The 19,828-nt window shown below is 41.4% G+C and overlaps 1 protein-coding gene across 10 annotated transcripts in view; it reads left to right on the plus strand.

Annotated features, from left to right (window-relative positions):
• prdm16 (PR domain containing 16) overlaps positions 1-19,828 on the plus strand; it is a 177,406-nt gene that overhangs the window by 139,529 nt on the left and 18,049 nt on the right. For 9 of the 10 annotated variants that reach the window (XM_034876098.1, XM_034876104.1, XM_034876096.1 and 6 more), the window contains exons 4-5: positions 11,925-12,065; positions 16,975-17,077. In XM_034876098.1, coding sequence (XP_034731989.1) covers positions 11,925-12,065; positions 16,975-17,077 — 244 coding nt within the window. Of the gene's footprint in view, positions 1-11,924; positions 12,066-15,201; positions 15,660-16,974; positions 17,078-19,828 lie in introns of those variants that run through there. The other variant, XM_034876103.1, reaches the window with a different exon arrangement.

The following is a 19,828-nucleotide window of genomic DNA, read 5'->3' on the forward strand; positions in this document are numbered from 1 at the left end:
AAGTTGGTGTGTTTCTTACCCTCTGCAGCTTTGACATATCTCATAACTATGACTTAACTCAGAAACAAAAGAGCACATCAAGGAGAGTTAGAAAAAAACCCGACTCTTATGTGCATCAATCTGCAGTTTTTCAGCTCAGTTTAATGATGGACTGCGGCCTCTGTTCGTATGCCACAGTGACATGCTACGTCTGTAATGATGGTTGGCTGTGTTGTGCAGTGCTCACCAGCAGCTGCTGTGTGTGTGTGTGTGTGTGTGTGTGTGTGTGTGTGTGTGTTTGATGAGCTGTAAAGAAAAGGATGTAGTCTGACATGCTTGAAGCTTTAATAGAGCAATACGTTATGTCACCCCCAGTAATCCTCCTCCGTCTCCTTACTGTTTGTGTGTGTGTGTGTGTGTGTGTGTGTGTGTGTGTGTGTGTGTGTGTGTGTGTGTGTGTGTGTGTGTGTGTGTGTGTGTGTGTGTGTGTGTGTGTGTGTGTGATTGATGACACTACTAATGGTGTGTCTAAACACTAGCAGCCCAGTTATCTCTTATCTGACAGGGGAGAAGGCTTGTGTCAACAGCTGCTCCTCCTCCTCATTTATCTCTCTCTTGCCCTACTGCCTCTCTTCCTCCCCTACCCTTTTTTCTTTCCCACAAATTAACAGCTCACGCTTCTTATCATCATGTATGATTGCTGATTATTTTATAGTTGCTTGTTAAGCATCTAATAATTACATCAATCATTGATTAATCTATTTTTATTAATAACGTAGTCTACAAAATTGTAACAAATGCCATTTCACTAACCCAAAGTGAAAGGGGGTGTTTTCAAATTGCCTGTTTTGCCTGACAAAATCACATAAGTGATGAAATCAATAGTATTGTTTAATTGTTTTAGCACTATTTGTAAGTTCTGATAATTTCCTGTTGTATTAGCACTACAATTCACCCATCCATCTCCACACCTCTGCTGTACTTGTTTCCCCCCTTTCTCCATCCTTCCACTCGTTCATCCCCAAAACGGCTGCCCTTCAGTTTTCAATAGCTTGTAGGCCATAGGAGATGGGAAGGCCCTCAAGCCACCTTGTGCAGCTCCGCTATGGGCCCCATCACAACCATGAGCCTCAATCTCCGTAATGCGCCCGTTTAGCCATTAACTTCTCTGAGGGGGGACCCATATCCATCCGTGCCTCCATGTATCCCGTCATACATTAAAAGGCTTGATTGATAGCCATCAGCCAGGTCTGGGCCACTGACACACTCTTAATATTGTGCCTAACACAAACCAGATGGCTGCAGGGCTCTTCTGCAACACACATGAAACATTCACACACTGCTACCCCCAGTCTATTCTACTGTTCCCCTCTCTCCCAGGAGAGGGGATGAGCGTCCTTAATTAAAAGTTGGATATATGGGCCTCTGGGTGGAGGTGGTCAAGCAGGATCCATTACCTGCACATTGGGGCCCTCCAGAGCAAGAGTTAGGGTGAAGGCTTAAGATGGGGGATGGGGGCATGGATGTGTGGTGAGTCTGTCTGTTCAGCATCCTGACTTAAAACAAAAAGAAAGAAAAGGAAGAAGTAGTTAGCGGTTTGAGCATAAGATGGTAGCTGCAAGCTCTTAAACTACCGCTGAGCCAGGCTCAGGCCAGGAGGTGCGAGCCATGATCTCAATAGCTGTATTGTGTTCAGACTTGAACAGGGGCCAAAAACCCTGTGAAATATCAGAGCAGAAAGAGGGAGAGAGAAGTGTGGAAATGAAACAATGGTTTACACAACAGTGAAATAGGCCTTTTCCTCTGCTTCACGCCAGAAGGCCCAACACTCAAAGACTAAGCTTTATTGGCCCTCTTGTCCTGGCTAGTCTCAGCCCCTGGTATGGCAGAGGAGGGCCGGGCCCGGCCCTACATGTGTGCAGACAGACGTAGAGTCTAGTGTTGGACTGAGGCACACTCAGATAAGCAGACCAATATTCCGCGGCCACACACAGAGCACAGATGAGGACACACACATCAAATTATCCTTTGGTAAAGATGAGAATAACCAGATATTCCTCTAATCCTGTTTGAGGAGAGTAACACGTCTCAGAGCATCACGTATGCCTGTATGGCTACAGCTAATCCTTCTGGGCAGAGCACCTCTCCTCACATCCACCTGGCAGAGTAGTCAAGAGTTATAATGTGTTACAAAAAAAAGAGGGGGGGGGGACATTTTACATTTTCATTTAAGGGAAAAGGCTTTCCCTTTAAATCTCTCCATATCCATGTTGATGGGTTTTGTGTGATACCAGTTGGCCTCAATATGGCACTGTGTTTTTTCTCTGGACTTGGGTTGGGTTTTCATGATATGCAATGGGATTTATGTATTCACAGCAGCAGATTTAGTTTTGAAATAGAGGGAGCCCTTTTGTAGGGTTGTATTACAGTGGTTTGTACTGTAGCTTTAATTTGGCTTGGCTAACAAGTTTCTATCCATCTCCAGTTTGTCTGCTAGAGATAGTCAGCCCAACACTTATCCCTTTTCACCACACTTTAAAACAAGGCTCTTCTTTTATCGCAGATCTGGCCAGGACACAGTCATGTACAGTATAAGTCACATTTTCATATCTCGAAACCTAAAAAGACCAGAGGGCTCTGGTTTGATGTGTTTATTTTTTTTACCACAAATTACCTTTAATTATTTTGTTAATAATGTGATCAACATTAAAAATGTATCTAAAGTACAAAATAAGGGTGACACCTTATATTGATTAGGCTTTTTTTAGTGATCCATTTCAAGTTCATGTCTCTGTTTGATTCTGTAGTCGATGTTTTATTTTGGGTTATCAGACTGAGTAAAGCCTGGTCACTCGCTACAGGTAAGGCTGAGGAGGAGAATAGAGGAGGTGGGAGGAAAAAGAGGAAAAAGAAGTTTGGTTTTCAAAGTAAATGAAGATGTCTGCTCAGATGTTTCCAATAAGTCCCAGGCCTGCAGCCACACAGGGGTTCTGCCACATGCTGTCCTGGCCAGCTGCTGTTTTTTGCCAGCACCACTTTACTTTACAATGCATTTTTTGGCAATTTAAGCTCTCAAATTCAAACCTCCTGCAAAAGTCCAGGTGGTGTATGGGTGATGATGATGTGAGAAAGACAGAGGAAGACTAAAAGACGAATGTGTGATTGTCTACCAATCTCTCTTGCTGGTTTTCTCCAGTTTGAATGTTGTGTACATTTTATCTCGTCTCAGCTCTCTGCTGTCCTGCCAACTCATTGATCTCATGGCACACAAGGACACTGCAACGTTTTACAATGCAGGAACCATATGACATTCTACCAAAGAAAATCATATTTAAAGAACACCGTTGGAGAGAGACATGACATCTCCTGTTTTGTGTCAGTGTCCTTCTCTGAGATTCAAGGAATGAGGTGGTTGACGGGATGAATGTTGAGGCCAACGTTGAATTGATACTGAGCAGGAACTGACATGTAGAGGGAAAAATACTCTTTCTGTTCGTATTGGAAACCCCTGTTGTCTGCTTTAGATCACTAAAGATATGATTGTAAATTCATAGTTTTTTGCGTTTTTGTGTGTCACTCTTTGCTTCTCTCTCCGTTCATCATTCTCCATTGTATTACAAAAGCAAATGTTGTTGAAGGAAGTATTCCTTTATTCTGGTGTTAATAAATAATTGATGGTGTTACATGCTGTATAAATTTGTACCAAGCACTACTTCCCTATTTGTGTTTGCACAGTTCCAGGAATTGTCCTGTTGTGTGTTTCACTTCCGATGTCAGTCGAGAGAGTGGAGGTCAAGTTGTGTCAGTGTTGAATGCAAGCTTCCTCGCCTCATTATTATTTGCCATTATTCTTGGCATGGATGCATTAGACTTGATTGATTTACTTGCTTTGCTTGAGCTCAGGAAGTTTTATTTTATATTCCTATATTACAGTACATCCAATATTTAAGAAAGAGCTGTGATTGCTGATATGCATTATATTCTTACATTTGAAGATCCACTTACTTACATATAAAGGACTTTATGGGACTTTTGCTTATGTGTTTGTAGGTCTATGTATGGCTCTTAGTGGACTCTTCTTGAGACAAGCCCAGCGGCACTATCAAACATACATACTGTAGCCAATAAACAACCACTTTGCTCACTATGCGTTCCTTCCAGCCAGTAAACACATACTTTACTGACTCTGCCTCCTTCTTAGTTAATATCCAACTAGTTTTCTCACTTTGTTCTCCACTTGAGTCTGTTAACAATTATTTTAGCATGTGATAAATGTTCTTCATTGATCGTCTGATTTCTTTGACAGAGGCCAGAATGAGAAAATGTTTCTTCAGCCTGGCTCTTACTCAGTTACATGTGTGTGCTCCTGTTTGTCAAACACATAAGTCTAGCTGTTAGCCTTCAAACACCACAGACAGAGTATGTGACCCTGATGTAGTGTTCATATATTTCCCCATTACCCTGCACCTGCTTTACTATAATGAGCCAATATATCTGCTCACTAATTGCCCTAAATACATATCATAAAGCCCGGCCTGTAAAAGGCTGTCCAACCGTTAAACAGACATAGCATGATGGTAACCTCTGTGCACACACACACGTACACTTGTACACTGAACCCATCCTACATACATAAAAAACACACATGTACACAGGCAAGTAGTCATGCACGTACACACGCATAAAACACATAAAATGACATACACAAGCGCGTTCATTTACACACACCTGAACACACAGACACTGTTACACACACTTATCCTTTTAACAAGGGGCTGTAAATAACACAAATCCATTTCATTAACAAGGTCCAGCCTGAAAACCCACTGCCTCTCTTCTTTTAAAGTGTGCACACTTCCTGTTTAAAGTTACCCTAACCAAGCAACTTGCTAATCCAGATGAGCTGCAGTGATGCAGAGGTGGACAGGGTGGTGTGTTGCTTAAAATCACACAGTGTAAATATACATATATAATATATAAATACAAATGCATAATCACTGGCTACATACAAAGCATCTCTACTGTTTTAATCAGACATATTAGCAACCACAATTTGAAAAAAGCTAAATGTATGGCTTCCTCTTGCTGGAAAAAAAAGAGTAGCATAGAGTGGGAGACGTATGTAGCTACTGACAATATGATAATGCAAATCACAAGTCATAACTGCTGGGTAACTTAACAGAATAATAAGTCAAAATGTATTCAATTGAATGAAGTCATCATCAAAAATCACCACATAGCCTAATTTCCTCCATATGCTTGGGAAAATTAGGTGGGTCCAACTCAGACAAAATCAGATGGACTCTACAAGGATTTTTTGAGTGTGGGAGATACACACTGGAACTTTTCACATGCTGTTTTTAGTGTGGCTAATGCACACTCACCACAAATGATAGCTGTGTGATGGCGACTTTAGAGACGCTGATTTAAAAGAAGCAAGTTGGGTCATTAGTGAGAAGGGCCAGATTCTGACACTCATAATGCATGTAAAGACACACTTACACACACACACACACACACACACACACACACACACTACAACCCAGATGGCTTTTACAAGGCCCCAGGCCCTCCCCGGCCTGCCTGCCTGGTTTTTAATTATGTCGATGGTTGCCCGGCCAAGATAAAATGGGTCACATTTAACACGCCTTCACTCACCTTCACACACACCACAAATCCACTCACACACTGCAAACACACACGCCGACACCTTGCATTCATATTATTAGCTAACTACAACTAACGCTCACACATGGTACAGACACACATTTTTACAGTGGTATTCACATGTGCCTTTGACAAAAACAAACACTGTATACATGATTTTTAACACAAGGGCTCTCGATAAAAGGTGTGTGTGTGTGTGTGTGTGTGTGTGTGTGTGTGTGTCTGTCTGTCTGTGTGTGTGTGTAACTGTGTGTGTTTGAATTTGTGTGTGTGAGTGAGTGAGTGAGTGGATTTACAGCCTGTTTCCTCTTTAGCTGTCATTAGACGGCCAGACATGGCTACACAGGTGTACTATTACCAGCATCAGTAATTGGCCTTATACACACACATATACACTTTATTTTTAAAGGCCAAATCTATACTCACAGTATGGCTCCTCCTGATGAAACACTTTGGCTCTGCTACTGATTCTCTTTATTTGGACTCAACTTAGTTTCCTTAAAAGATTTCAGAAATATTTCATTACAATTCAAGGATGTGTGAGTGACAGCTACATTTGTGATTTTATATACAAATGGTTTGATTTAAATTGTAATATGTGTGTCTTAATAAAAGCCACATATCAGGACGATCCAAAGGTCTAAACTCTTGACATGTATACTGTATGTCTTCTCACATTTACGCTATTTGAAGAATGTATTTGAATATTATTTAAATTTAATTTGAATTGAACGTAGCTGGACAAACAACTTTTTGGCTTCTACATTTGACAGTTACCTTTGGTATTATAGTGTGCGGCTGGTTTGGTGTCCTTTTGGAACATGCATGAAAAGGAAGGAATGGGGAGACGTGGTGGTGACACAAAGAGAGGAGAAAGAACATTTACAGAATCAAGAGGAGGACTCTCATGGCAGGGAAAATTTGGATTAGGAAAATAAATGAGTCATGTTTGCAAATACTGACAACTTCACCATCAGATCAGTGATGAAAAGAGCAAGTTTCTCTGAATTGATCAATGTTAAACTCCTATTTCACATGATTTAAATAGGATTTTGAATTAACTGAAATAAACTGAAGCCTTATCAAGGAATATATCAACTCTCCTGCATCTGTTATGTTGCATAATTTCCCACATCAATTTAGCATTTTTTGACATTATGAAACATAACATATGTTATGTCTATTAGTGTATAAGGTCCTGTTCATTTAAGGGTCAGACAGCTTTTGAGTTTTTGAAACAATGTGCTGAAATAATGCAATGCTTCTGAATGTACATTATATATATCTATAAATTTAAAAAAAAAATGTATACACATGCACTAACCAGAATGTCTCTAATTTGTTCACAGGATTGCTCACATGCTTTTTATTTTTTTATTTCTGAACATCATTTCACAAGCTCACAATCTTTTTGACTTTTATTTTAGCTTATAGTTTTCTACACCTCTGCCTTCTTTTGTGCATTTACTCACATCCACAAACACCCTCCTGCCAGGTTAACTAACATGCATGATGAATTAAGAGTAAGATACTGTCATCAGGGTGTTCATCTTACTCTTCATCCTCTTGGGTTTCACTGCCTCCCTACGTCATTTTTTCCTGCTGAAGTTATGGTAAATTATGAATATTCTCATTCACTCTTTTTCTTTTGGTGTATTATTCTCCATCACTTTCCTTCCTGCTCTCAAAGAGGGTTTACTGACAGGACCCCTTGTGTGCCTGTCCACCTCTCACCTCACCTCCACACAGACTCACACACACACACACACGCACACACACACACACACACACACACACACACTCATTTAGACTGTTGAGTGATGTGGCAGGGTAGGGTCATCTCTGCAGGCTCCCATCCATCACACACAGGCACATGGACACACAAAAACACACACACACACACACATTTGAATGTGCAAAAATACACATCAGAGGCTATGGGGATCTGTTCTCTGTCAGCTGTTTTATTAGTGTGTGTGTGCGTGCGTGCGTGCGTGTGTGTGCGTGCGTGCGCGTGTGTGTGTGTGTGTGTGTGTGTGTGTGTGTGTGTGTGTGTGTGTGTGTGTGTGTGTGTGAGTGCGTGAATGCATGTAAAGGGACCTCCCAACTGGAAACAGACCCTTTTCCATAAAGGATACACACTCTCACACACACTTCTTTATTTCTTGTTAGTCATCCTGCACCTTAATTTGCAACACCTCTAACAACCAGCTCTGCAGCCCCCGTCACAGCCACTCAATCTGTCACTGTCACTGCTGTTTCCATGACTGGCGCTCTCGTCAGGTTAAAACAGTGTGTATGTACTTCTTACTCTGACTACCATTTTTATGTTGTGTTTTTGTATGTGTATGTGTGTACAGCTGCAGAGAAGAGAGGGAAGTTTACTTTCCACTTCTGCTCCTTAACCTGGAGAGATTTCATTCCAGGCTGCCCCCTAGCTGCTTTAAGGAGAAGAACATGTGTCCCCCTCTTTGTATTGTTACTCGGATTGTCTTTCTTTTTATACATATTCTCGATCTACATAAATTAAAAGCAAGATCTGCATTGACATGCAATCTGTCCCTTTCTGTCTTTGCTTTTTCTCTACGAAACCCCGTTTTTTTCATTTGTCGGCCACTTCCCCAGGACATGAGTAGGTGAACCAGGGGAGAATCAGCCTTTCTTTTTACGTGTTCACAGTTTGGCTTTCCTGTTTTCTACAGGCGGAAAAACCTTTAATGCAGAGAAATTTTTCAGCAAACATTTGTTGTAAAAAAATGTGTGATTGTGTGATTATAACTTGACTACCAGAATCCAAAATAGACATGTTTGTTTGACTTTCAGGTAGATAGAAGGCCATAGTTGCTCGTCATATGCTCTGATGTGCATAAGGCAAAACCATATTGCTGATCACTACTGATCGCTGATTTCTCAATCCACTGGATCATTTCATACATAACAATCAAACCTTTATCTATTTCAAAAGTCAGAATACAGTTGCTATTTTTAGAAACTATCACAGGCACATACACAAATACATGCAAACTAGGGTGTGTTTACACATTCAAACCCGGGGCACTGCAGCAAAGCACTAAGATTACACTTCATAAAAATATTCCCTTGGAGACACACAATAACCCAGCAGTTATGTCTCGCATGCTGTAAGTCTGCTTCTATCTCCATCTCACATCACAATCACCACTGTGTTTCGAGCTGCCATTTCCATTTTCTGCCCTCCGTCAAACAGAAAATAATATGTACCTTGTCACCAACGTCTACCCGTGCAAGCAACTTTCCTCTACTAATTCAGCCCTGCACGCCACACACATCCGTCTGATGTAACCGGCGGAGGAGAGGGCATGCCGAGACATCCATTAAAGGTTCCTAGCTGTCAAAGGTTCCCCTTTGTGTTGTGAGGAGCGATATAAGTGTCGTGCTCTTATCAGAGCTTCCTGTGGAGTTTGCTCTGAATCCTGTCCACTCAGAGCCGCTTCTCTTTCACTGAAGTCTCATTGTGTCTTTGCGCCTGTGTGTGTGTGTGTGTGTGTGTGTGTGTGTGTGTGTGTGTGTGTGTGTGTGTGTGTGTGTGTGTGTGTGTGTGTGTGTGTGTGTGTGTGTGTGTGTGTGTGTGTGTGTGCGTGCGTGCGCTGTCATGTGAGCCATTTTCTGATGCTGTTCAATCAAATAAAACCATAGGTCAAGCTTTGAATGGGAAATGTTTAAAATATGTTTCTGGTAAATCAGAAGTGAATTATAGTATGAAGCAAAAGGACAATGGTAACTGTTTTCTTCCCTCCACTGACCTAAAAAGATAATTATCTTCAATCAGTCATGAGTTTTGCCATCATTTAATAACATTGTACTTTATTTGGAGGTAAAATCAAAAGTGATCACCCCTTAAATGTTGACAAAAATCCCTCACTACAAAAGGAAATTGTGTGCCCTCACATCTCCAGTTCCGTGGGTCAAAGTTGAACCAGAAAATGTAACGGATGTTTAAACCTGTTTAAATTTCCCGATTACACATATTTTCAGCAATTCGGCCGTATTCCAATATTGCAACAAAGTAAATCATTGATCAGTTCTTTTGTTGAAATCCTTGCACACGTGTAGCTGATGATTTCCAACCTGGGCCTCCCCGCCCCCCGCGACGTAGGGAGGGGGTAAAATGAAAAAGAAAGGTAAATAAACAAACAATCAGCCGTAGGCTTGTTCTGGTTCTCCTTCTCTGTTGCACCTCATTTGAAGCCTTATAAATCAGTCTTCCACCCACAGACAGGGTGTTAGCGGGCCTCCAAGACAACACACACACATGCACATACAAAAACATGCAACACACACAGGTCTACAGCTCATTAGGCCTGTGATCAGACCCTTAGGTGTGTGTAGAGAAGAGGGGAGGAACCCAAAACCTAGGAATACTACTATGCCCAATACATAGGCATGGCAGTATTCATATATGTGTGTGTCAGTCTGTGCAGAATTGTGTGGTCCCCACTTCCCTTCCCCACTTTTTTCCCCTAAAAAAGAAAAAAGAAACAATCCCAATTTGACTCCACCGAGATTTCATCTTTTCTCCATGTGTTCATGAAACGTCTACGATACCTGTTGCAGCTCCCCGGCAATGGTGTGACAAGTGCACTCTGACTCCACCGCCTGCAGAAAACATATTGGGTGGAGTAGTAGGTGGGGGTATGCCTGGTTTGTTTTCAGTGACTGTTTTCACACATAAAATAAAGGGCTGGACTCGATCAAGCCCGGTGTTGAAGTTGCAAACTGAAAGCAGAAGAGGGAGTAGCTGTAGATGTGGAGAGTGAAGAATGGATAAGATTTAAGATTTAGTTTAACAGTGGACATTATCACATTATTTGCTTCTGAGGATCTCAGTGTGACTTACAAAAATTCACAACAGGAACAAGATATTAGAACATAGGTTACGGTTTTTATTATTTTTAGCCACGGCACTAACAGGTATTGTTATTCTAAAGCAGTCGCATCTAGTGAGGAGGGTGAACTCACACCTTGGCTCATAAGTAAAAACATTACTTTTACCTCAAGCTGTTAACACAACTAAGCACACATGCATTTGCCTGAAACGGTTGCCGTATTTGTACAAACAGGCACATGGCAGTTCTTCCACACCTCCAACCAGACCCTTTACATATTTACTCACCAAACTTGGCACCTGTACCCCACCCACAAAAATACACCTTCTGCACGCGCTCACCCAGACAACAAGAACATGACCATTCACACTTTACGAGCTGGAAAAAAAACACAAACATGCCTTTAGAAAAGCAGCCGGTTAGAGAGGTTCACGAACTTTGTACATCTAAAAACGTCAGATGGTTTGTTGGTTCTTCTCCATCACACCTCGATTTCCTTCGGCAGACATTTGACTGTAATTACGAGTGCAGCGAGTCAAGCTAGAGGTCAGCGCTGAACTCAGGCCAGGCTGATTGGGAGTTGTAATTAGAGGAGTTGGTCTTTCTCAGGCCAGTTCTCCCCAGAGGATTCACACAGGCTCAGTATCACATGCAGCGCTGGGGAGAAATCGGAGCTTTACCCACAGCTTGGTGCTGAGGGTGGGTTTAAGGGTTTCGGCTGAGCTGCCCCCAGATTCAGAGAACCGCACACGCGCACACACACACACACACACATTAACACACTAATTATTGTATAATGTCTGTTTTCCTTCCCTATCATTTAAAATATGTCATAATTTACAATTTTGGGAAGAATGACGTCCCATTCTTATATGCATACATGAAGTATTGTTACTCCTTACTGGTCTTCCCCTCACATTTTGCTCCACAATAAGCCCCTCTTCTCCTTTTCCTCCTTCACCTCTACCTCTGTGAAAGCAAGTAACATGAAACCCACTCTTGGAGTCTCGGGGGCGTAGAGGTTACAAAGGGTGATCAATATGTGCCAGAGAAAGTCTTTAGACAAGTGAAAGAAGCCACATTTTGTCTACTCCCTCCTCCTTTCTCCTCATTTCCCTCTTTCCTCTTCTTGTTGTTTGGATTGACAAGGCTAGGTGTCCCTAACACCCACTGACATGTTGCCTCTGTGTGTTTTAAAGTTGACTGACATCAAACTCCTGGCACAGCTTTCCTATAACCTGATGTGCATTTTTAAAATGTTGCATTTTTAACCGCCCAGAGCGTCTTTGGAAAATGTAATATATGGAAATATTCTAAGTGGAAGTTGTTGATAGCCGAATTTTTGTTTGAAAAAAAAATAAAGACAAAAAATGTGTCTTGTTTTAAAATATCTAACCTGTTCCTCTCCAACAGGTGGTGGACAACATGGGCAACATCAAGTTTGCGCTGGACACTGGCCCGGATGCCACCAGCAACAGCTGGCTCAAATACGTCCGCTCTGCCCTGTCATTTGAGGAGCAGAACCTCGCCGCCTGTCACCTCACCGGAGACCAGGTAATTGACATGACAGATATGTCCTGGTAGGATCTGTGGTCCAGTTATGAAAGAAACAGCACCATATTGTCAGCAAGAGGCAAGAGGGATTAGCTGCAATTGTTTCCCATCTACTAACTGGCTTGATCTGTGCAAATCTCTGCTTGCACACTTACAGTGTGTGTGTGTTTACCATAGTGGTAGCAAAATGTGTCCGCTGTTAATGAATGAAAGGAATGGCTTGGCTAGTTGCCAGTGCTGTTAGGAAATGACCCATGTAAAGAGGTTAAAAAATAGCCTGACACTCCTGAGTCCCATTATACCCGCTATCCAAGACACGGCCTTCTTCTAGTAGTTGGTTTCGCTCTCTTTTTGCTTTCCCATCCTCTCTCTCTCTCTCTCTCTCTTTCTTTCTCTCTCTCTCTCTCTCTCTCTTTCTCTTTCTTTCTCTCCCTGAACAAACCTGGGTAACGCATTGGATACTTTTGGAAAGATGCCCAGCCCTGCCCATAAAACCCCAACTGCTTAACCAGGCCCTAACCCCAACCCCATTCAATGTGTGTGCCACAACTTACTGCTGTAACATATATATGCATATTTCTGTTTCTCTTAATCCATCAGAGGCTGTTCTTTCTGCTTTGCTGACTGTTGTCCCAGTTTCTGTAAATTAAGTACCAGCAGTGTTACTCTGCCATTACTTGACACACATTTCACTCTCAGTGCAGTTTGGACTGTTATAATAAGTCAGATGTACTGAGATAAATGTAGAAAATGCATCCAAAAGAGTAATGACAATTAAAACGTGTCTGCTCAAAACAAAGACAGAGAAACAATCCAAGAAAACATGATGGAGGTATGACAGTAGCCAAATACATCCATATGACTTGCCTGTGTGTTTTCACATTCCTGTCACTCCACTCTTATTTGTTTCCTAATCCCTGCCTACATGGCTCTTTCCCCCTCCTGTCTCTGTCTCTAGCCGCCTGTTCCTCGCTGTCTTTGTCTCCTTCTCTGTCCTCATGTCTTGATCTGCCACCTGTCACTCTGTCACACCGAGGGGACAGGCTAGTGTGTCCATTTAAGCTTCAGACATTAAGCCTGACCGGTAGAGAGAAAGGGGGCTTGGACCAAGTGAGAGAGGGAACACACAGCGGCCTCCGAGATTGACAAGCACCAATTGGCTGGCAACACCAACTCGCCTAATCCTTTTAAGATTTTCACATCAGTGCCCCCTGCCACTGCCACACAATGTCAAAGAAAGAATCAGGGCACTGGCGAAAATTGTGGAGAATTATCAGACCCCGCGAGGTCACGTGCATGATTGTTTTTTTTTTGTGATTTGCTGTTGTTTGTACTTAGCGAACGGCTTTGCTTTTGTTTGTCTGACCAGTTGCTTGGTATAGTGGCTCATAGGTATGACCCTATGATTTATTTACTACCCCACACACACATACACACACACACATATATATATATATATATATATATATATATATATATATATATATATATATATATATATATATATATACACAGCCACTCAGTGCTAAAATGTATAATTTAGCAGACTATTCAGTGACTTTCTTTTCTGTCTCAGCATGCACAATGCATGAGTTTATAGAAATATGTGCACATGGGGCAAATTCAAATGCAGGCTGTAACCTTTTAAAAAGCAAGTGGCTGATTTATTTCTTTATTTGTTTGTCATAAATGATGTAAGATTAACAAATATGTGCGAGATAATGCATCATTTAGATATTTATGGTCATGCAATAATTTTGTATTATTTTTATATATTTGTTTCCACATCAGGTGCAAACAGATGGGCTCTGAACACAATTTTTATAGAAGTGCTGCTGGGTTTTTAAGATGTATTTGTGTTTGTGTTTGTGTGTGTGTGTGTGTGGGTGTGGGTGTGTGTGTATAGTTGATAGGGTTTAAAGAGAAGATGAACCTTGTACACCTTCTTGTCAGTTCTTCATCTTTTGTGTTTTGGAGTCAAGGCCTTTCCAATGCTGTTTGATCTGCCTTTCTACCATGGGATGGATCCATCAATACATAGACACTAGTGTGTGTGTGTGTGTGTGTGTGTCCGTGTGTGCGTGTGTGTGTGTGTGTGAGAGAGAGTGAGAGTGAGAGTGTGAGTCTGAGGCCACATAGAGGAGGATTATTGCGGGCCCCATGCTGGCAGTGATTGATGAGGCATCCGTCCCTTAAACACTGGACAGAAATGGGAAGAGATCAAGACAGGTTTGAGTGTGAAGGCCTTACTGTAGAACACATCGACACACAAACAAACAAACAAACAAAGATAGTAAAATTCCAAATGCAGACACTATTAACAATGAATTAATTAAAATTGCCACATGTATCAACTCGCTATATTCATTAAAAAGAAAAAAAGTGTAATATTTGCAAATTATCTTCTAAACTATAATCCCGTGGAAGGTGTGTCATTAATATCACAAATGAAGCTACTTTAAACTGTTTTAAACAAAGCAAGATATGTCACACATATATAGCCTACAGGCTACAGATTGTAGAATTATAGGATATTGCAAATATTGTTGCAAAGTTGTTCTTTCTTTATAATTCATTTAAGTGTTTTTCTTCAATGAACATTTCCATGTCTCCTGTGTTGAATTTTTTTTCTTTGTTTTCCCCCTCTACAAATAAGTAAAATTATTGGGGGGAAAAGCAACGATATTAATATTGAACAAATTAAAGAGATAACATAAATGAAATGTGTTGTTTGATGACGAATGCATAAAACAGAGACATTTTCATCTTTCACAAGTAAAATATAATCTTTAAACATACTAATTTAAATTACTGCTCTGACCCCGGAGAAATCCAAACCTGACTTCAGAGTTTTAAAGAATTGCTCCTAGTGCCGTTGTGTTTAGGCCAGACTGAAAGAAAGTGAACGAAATAATGGTTCCTGCATTAAGTGCAATTAACTTAAATAACTTTAATCCGCAGAAAGCTTATGAAACATTGTCTGTGTTTAGCTGCTCGTGAGCGCGCGCATTTGTTTTTCCCGTGCGTATAAGAGTAATAGAGTGACCGATAGAGAGGGTGCAAGTCTGTCAGGCGGCTTTATCCATTATTTACATCAATAATAGATTTATCAAGCGGGCAAAGCGGTGGCTGAGATCGGAGATGCGGGGAGGGGTCTCCGCCGCAGATCCCTCAATCCTTTTGGCTGGAGATAAGACGAGGAGGAGTGGCCGACGGGTAACCGAGAGAGCACCGAGGGGCAATAGGGAATCACTAATGAGAGAGAGAGAGAGTCAGAAAGAGAGAGAAAGAGAGAGAGAGAGACTCATCATCATCAAAGACGCGCTCACTGACTAGATTAGAGAGTAGTCCTGCAGAGGAGCGTCGGGCTTCATCCAGCCAGAGGGAGAGATCACCGACCGTCTGCAGCGCGCCTGGCCGCTCCGCGACCTCCTCTCCCCGGCCTTGTCCGCTCCAGCGCCCCGCTCTCTCTCCGGCAGACCTACTATGGGTTGTGTCGCGAACTCCACCGGGACTGAAGTACTACTGCAGCTGGAGGCTCTCCGCAGCGCTGCGCAACTTTCTCAACTACTTCATCTCACGGAGAAAAGAAAGGTTAGGTCGAAACAAAGTACAGAGGTTTCCGCAGCCGCTGTGTGTAGCCAAATTGATGAAATGCAAATATGATATTAATAAATATTCAAAACAATAATAATAAAATTATCGTAATAATAGCCTAATAATAAGACGCTATAGCCTATTTTGATTGATTTTAGGCCTTTGCTCCTTGTCTCGTCCTAAGAGCACTAAGTCTTGGAAGTTAGCTTTGCTCCTCACTGTTTGTGTGTTTGTGTGTGTTTGTGTGTGTGTGTGTGTGTGTGTGTGTGTGTGTGTGTGTGTGCGTGCGCGCTCTCTGCCTTCCTCGTGATGATGACTTCCTTCGGTTGGTGCAGAGCGCCCCCATGTGTTCGGATCACAGCTTCTGCATGCAGCTTGAAGTGGTTGCGCTGTGTTTTATTGGGATGCATGAAGCTGTGCTATTTTTAATTCGAAATGTATACACGTTTATTGTAATCCCTCTTAACATATTTTCTAGCCTATATGAGTGGGCTAAGCTTAGTTTGGTTCACGGATTTTCCAAATGTTAAATAGAGACTTCTTGATAAGGCCTCGGTTCTAAATGGCCTCGAATGTTGCCGTTATTCCTGTTTCCTTTGTTTTTTCTTGTCTTTACTTCTAGAAAACAAATTATAATTCAGGAGTAGGCCTATTTCACGCCCTACCACTCAAGTTAATTTACCTCAATCAAATGAATAGTTGTGTAAAGACTCGTCCCCGGTTTGCTGCAGCTGTGAATGGAGAGAAATAACCGCAGCTGAGCTGTTTGATGTTTATTTTCCTTTTGCTCACCACTTTTCTTTCTGACGGTTTAGACTCATTACATGATTATTTGGATCGTCTGGATTTCTTCAGCATTTAAAAAAAAAAAAATCTTGATTAGGCCTTATTCTTTGTGAAAGAACGCAGACCATTTTTTTGGTAGGCTAACGTGCATACAAAGGGAGATAAATTATAATTTTTTTCTATTGTTTTTTTTATTTCATAAACGTTGAGGAGCCTAAATGTGGAATAAAACTATTCTATTGCGTGGTCATATATTAAAATAACCCCTGTTGGCCCTGCTATTAATTTTTATTGGACCTAAATATGTTTCCATTAATCCGCTGCAGCCTGGGAAATGTATATTGTTTTAGACATGCATGGTGTTTTATTCTCCTAATAACAACAATGCTGAAATTAGCAATTTCAGATGTAGGCCCTTGCTTAACTTGCGACAGCCTAATAAAAATATGGGGGTCCAGACTTATTAATTCCATCTTGACCTTAAGTTAAAGTCTCTCTCCTTCTCCCTCTTTCTCTCCCTCCTCAGATTTATTATAAAGCTGTCCGGGACATTGAAGCAGGGGAGGAGCTCTTAGTGTATATGAAGGACGGAATTTTTCCCGAGGGATCCATGGCACCCAACCTGCAAGGTAAGATTTATGCGCGTCATTAGCGCACATTTTAAACAAACTCCAACCTGCATCCTGGGCTGCCAACACACTCCATAACCCCGCTAATGTGACGGGGGAAAAGACACCATCTCTTCCTCCAAGATTTTTTTTCCCCTCAAGAAATGTGAATTATTCGAATCATAAATTTCCAGGATAGAATTAAATCCCGCATTAATGCATCTGGTTGAAGCCGTTTTTGGATCTGTCATAAAAGGCCTGCCAATGTGCTACTCGTAAGAGTCGGGTCTGAATTGTGCGCTTACACTGCTGCAATGTACAGTAATGGGTCTCTTTGTCTGAATTACTGGATGAGGGCGTCAATTCGCACTTGTGCCACTTTTACATCCTATGAAAAGTAGAAATTTTTACTGACAGAAAGCCATGCAGGATCAAACAGAAATTATTAGGAAGTAATATTCTTAACACACTATATGGGAGCACACATGACCTTTTAAGATGAGAGTTTGGCATTCTATTTGTCACATTTTGACATTAATACTAATAACAATAATACTAATAATAATTATAATAATAATAATAATAATATCGATGTAATTCACAGGTCAAGGTTGTAGTCGGTCCCCAGAATTTCAGCGTAAGCGTTTTGGGAGGTTTTTGTGTCCATTAGCCAGATATTGTATGAGACTCCCGTTCTCACTGCCATGTGTTTAATGATTTGATGCCCCTGAGAATCGGGCCGTGTTCCGAGTGAAAAAAAAAAAACGTTGATCTAACCTGTTGTTTTCAGTGGAACTTTTAATAATCAAAAATAATAACAGAAGCGGCACATGATGACAAGTGTTGTTAAATGATTGAAAATACGCGAGTTGATTGAACCTGATGAGGCAGCCTGAAATCCGATTTTTTATTAATCCAGCCTTTAAACACATGTTTTCAAATAGATGTGTTGAATATGCAAATTAGGCCTACAATTGATGTTGAGAAGAAAAAAGATCATATTTCCCATTCTTAAACTGTTGGGTCAGTGGTGTTTAATATACAAAATTACTTCTATTGATCGAGCTTACAAATAAATGTATGTCTATTTTAGCTGGATCTTCGCTTTCCTTTATAATACTAAATTTTGCAAGTTTGTATATCTCGAGTACTCCTATACACCTTGCTGTACACTGTTAATACTTTGAAATGTGAGCCAGACTGTACAGTGGCTCACATTTCAAAGTGCACCTCTGTTTTTAGGTGCTTTTACCCGCCTGTCTTCCCTCTGACTGGGCGCCCTGATTCACTGTGCTGACTACCTTTGAACCATGCCTCTATACGTCAGACTGAATATATCCAATATTTTATCTCATAATCTAACTTGGACAGCTGTTCACTGTCGATCTGGGCTTTTCTTTCAAAGTTCACTTAAGCGGAAAAGGGGCCGTAGTTCCGCTGTATTTCTTTAAACATCTTGGACTTATTGTGGTGAAGTGCTGTTGTCAGGTAACAATGTTTTGTTGTGTTTCCAGTCTATCTGGAACTAGGGATACAGAAAAAAATCGAATTACCCTTTCTTGTCATTGACTATAAAATGGTGAATGGAGAACAAGATGTTTGTGAGATGTTCTGCAGTTCACCAGTTGTCCCCCCTGCATGATGCACAGTCTAAGCACAGATCTTCATGTCAAAGGAACAGGAAGAGACGGGAGCTCAAGGCAAGCTTGATTATTATAAAGAAGCAGATTGGCTTGTTGTAGGAGTGCGGCAAAGATGCAGCAGACTTGTTAATGATTTGTTCAATTCCTCTGTGTGTATGTATGTGAAATATAAAAAGGAGGCAGACAGAGAGGAAAGAGAGACACTCCACCTGCCAGAATGTGTGTGTCAGAGCCAAAGTATTTGGCGTTGTGTGTTGGTGTGAGAGAGCGATGAAGGCAGACAGTCAAAAAATAAGTGCATCAGTCTCTCTACTTTTTGAAGATGTTTATGAGACAGAAAAGCAGATATAAATGAGGACAAAGAGAGACAGTCAGAGTCCACCTATAGGAGAGACGAGAGTGTCTGTTTTGTCTCTATGTATTTGTGTGTGAGAGAGAGAGAGAGAAAGAGAAAAGTAGAAGGGCTGAGTGGGAGCTTGGCAGTATAGCGCTGCTCTCTGTGTCTGGCCTATCGGAGAAGGAATTTGAAGTAGAGGACTTGAGGAGTCTCCTGAGACCTCACCCATGCTCCCAGATTAGCTGCTAAACTGCACATAATTGTGCTTCCCTTCGTCTCCCAGAGAGCTATTAGTCTCCCCTTTATAACCCCCCCCACACACACACAGACACACACAGTCACACACACATACACACACACACACACACACACACACACACACACCCTAACTGCCCAGACCAGACAAACTGAGAAAAACACAGTCACAGTGATGCACACTCATAAGCGCCTCTATTTGCATGCATCCTCCGTGAAACACACACACATGCACACCTAAGTGTCCACACAGAGATTTTCTCAACATCTATGTTCCTGTTGCAAGAGAGGTTTGCAAGTTCTTTATAACTTCTAAGTTTTTTGTAGTTGTGTATGAACCCTTTTTTTGCAAAACATGTTCTGCTGTTAAAGCCCACAGACAAAAGTATCTGAGTGGTGAGATGTTTGCACTTTAGAGCAAATGATAGCCAACTCTCTCACAGTAAAACACTTGCTCTCCATGATATACAGTGGGTACGGAAAGTATTCAGACCCCTTTAAATTTTTCACTCTTTGTTTCATTGCAGCCATTTTCCA

The sequence above is a fragment of the Etheostoma cragini genome, chromosome 7 (genome assembly GCF_013103735.1).
Source record: "Etheostoma cragini isolate CJK2018 chromosome 7, CSU_Ecrag_1.0, whole genome shotgun sequence".
Lineage (NCBI taxonomy): Eukaryota > Metazoa > Chordata > Actinopteri > Perciformes > Percidae > Etheostoma > Etheostoma cragini.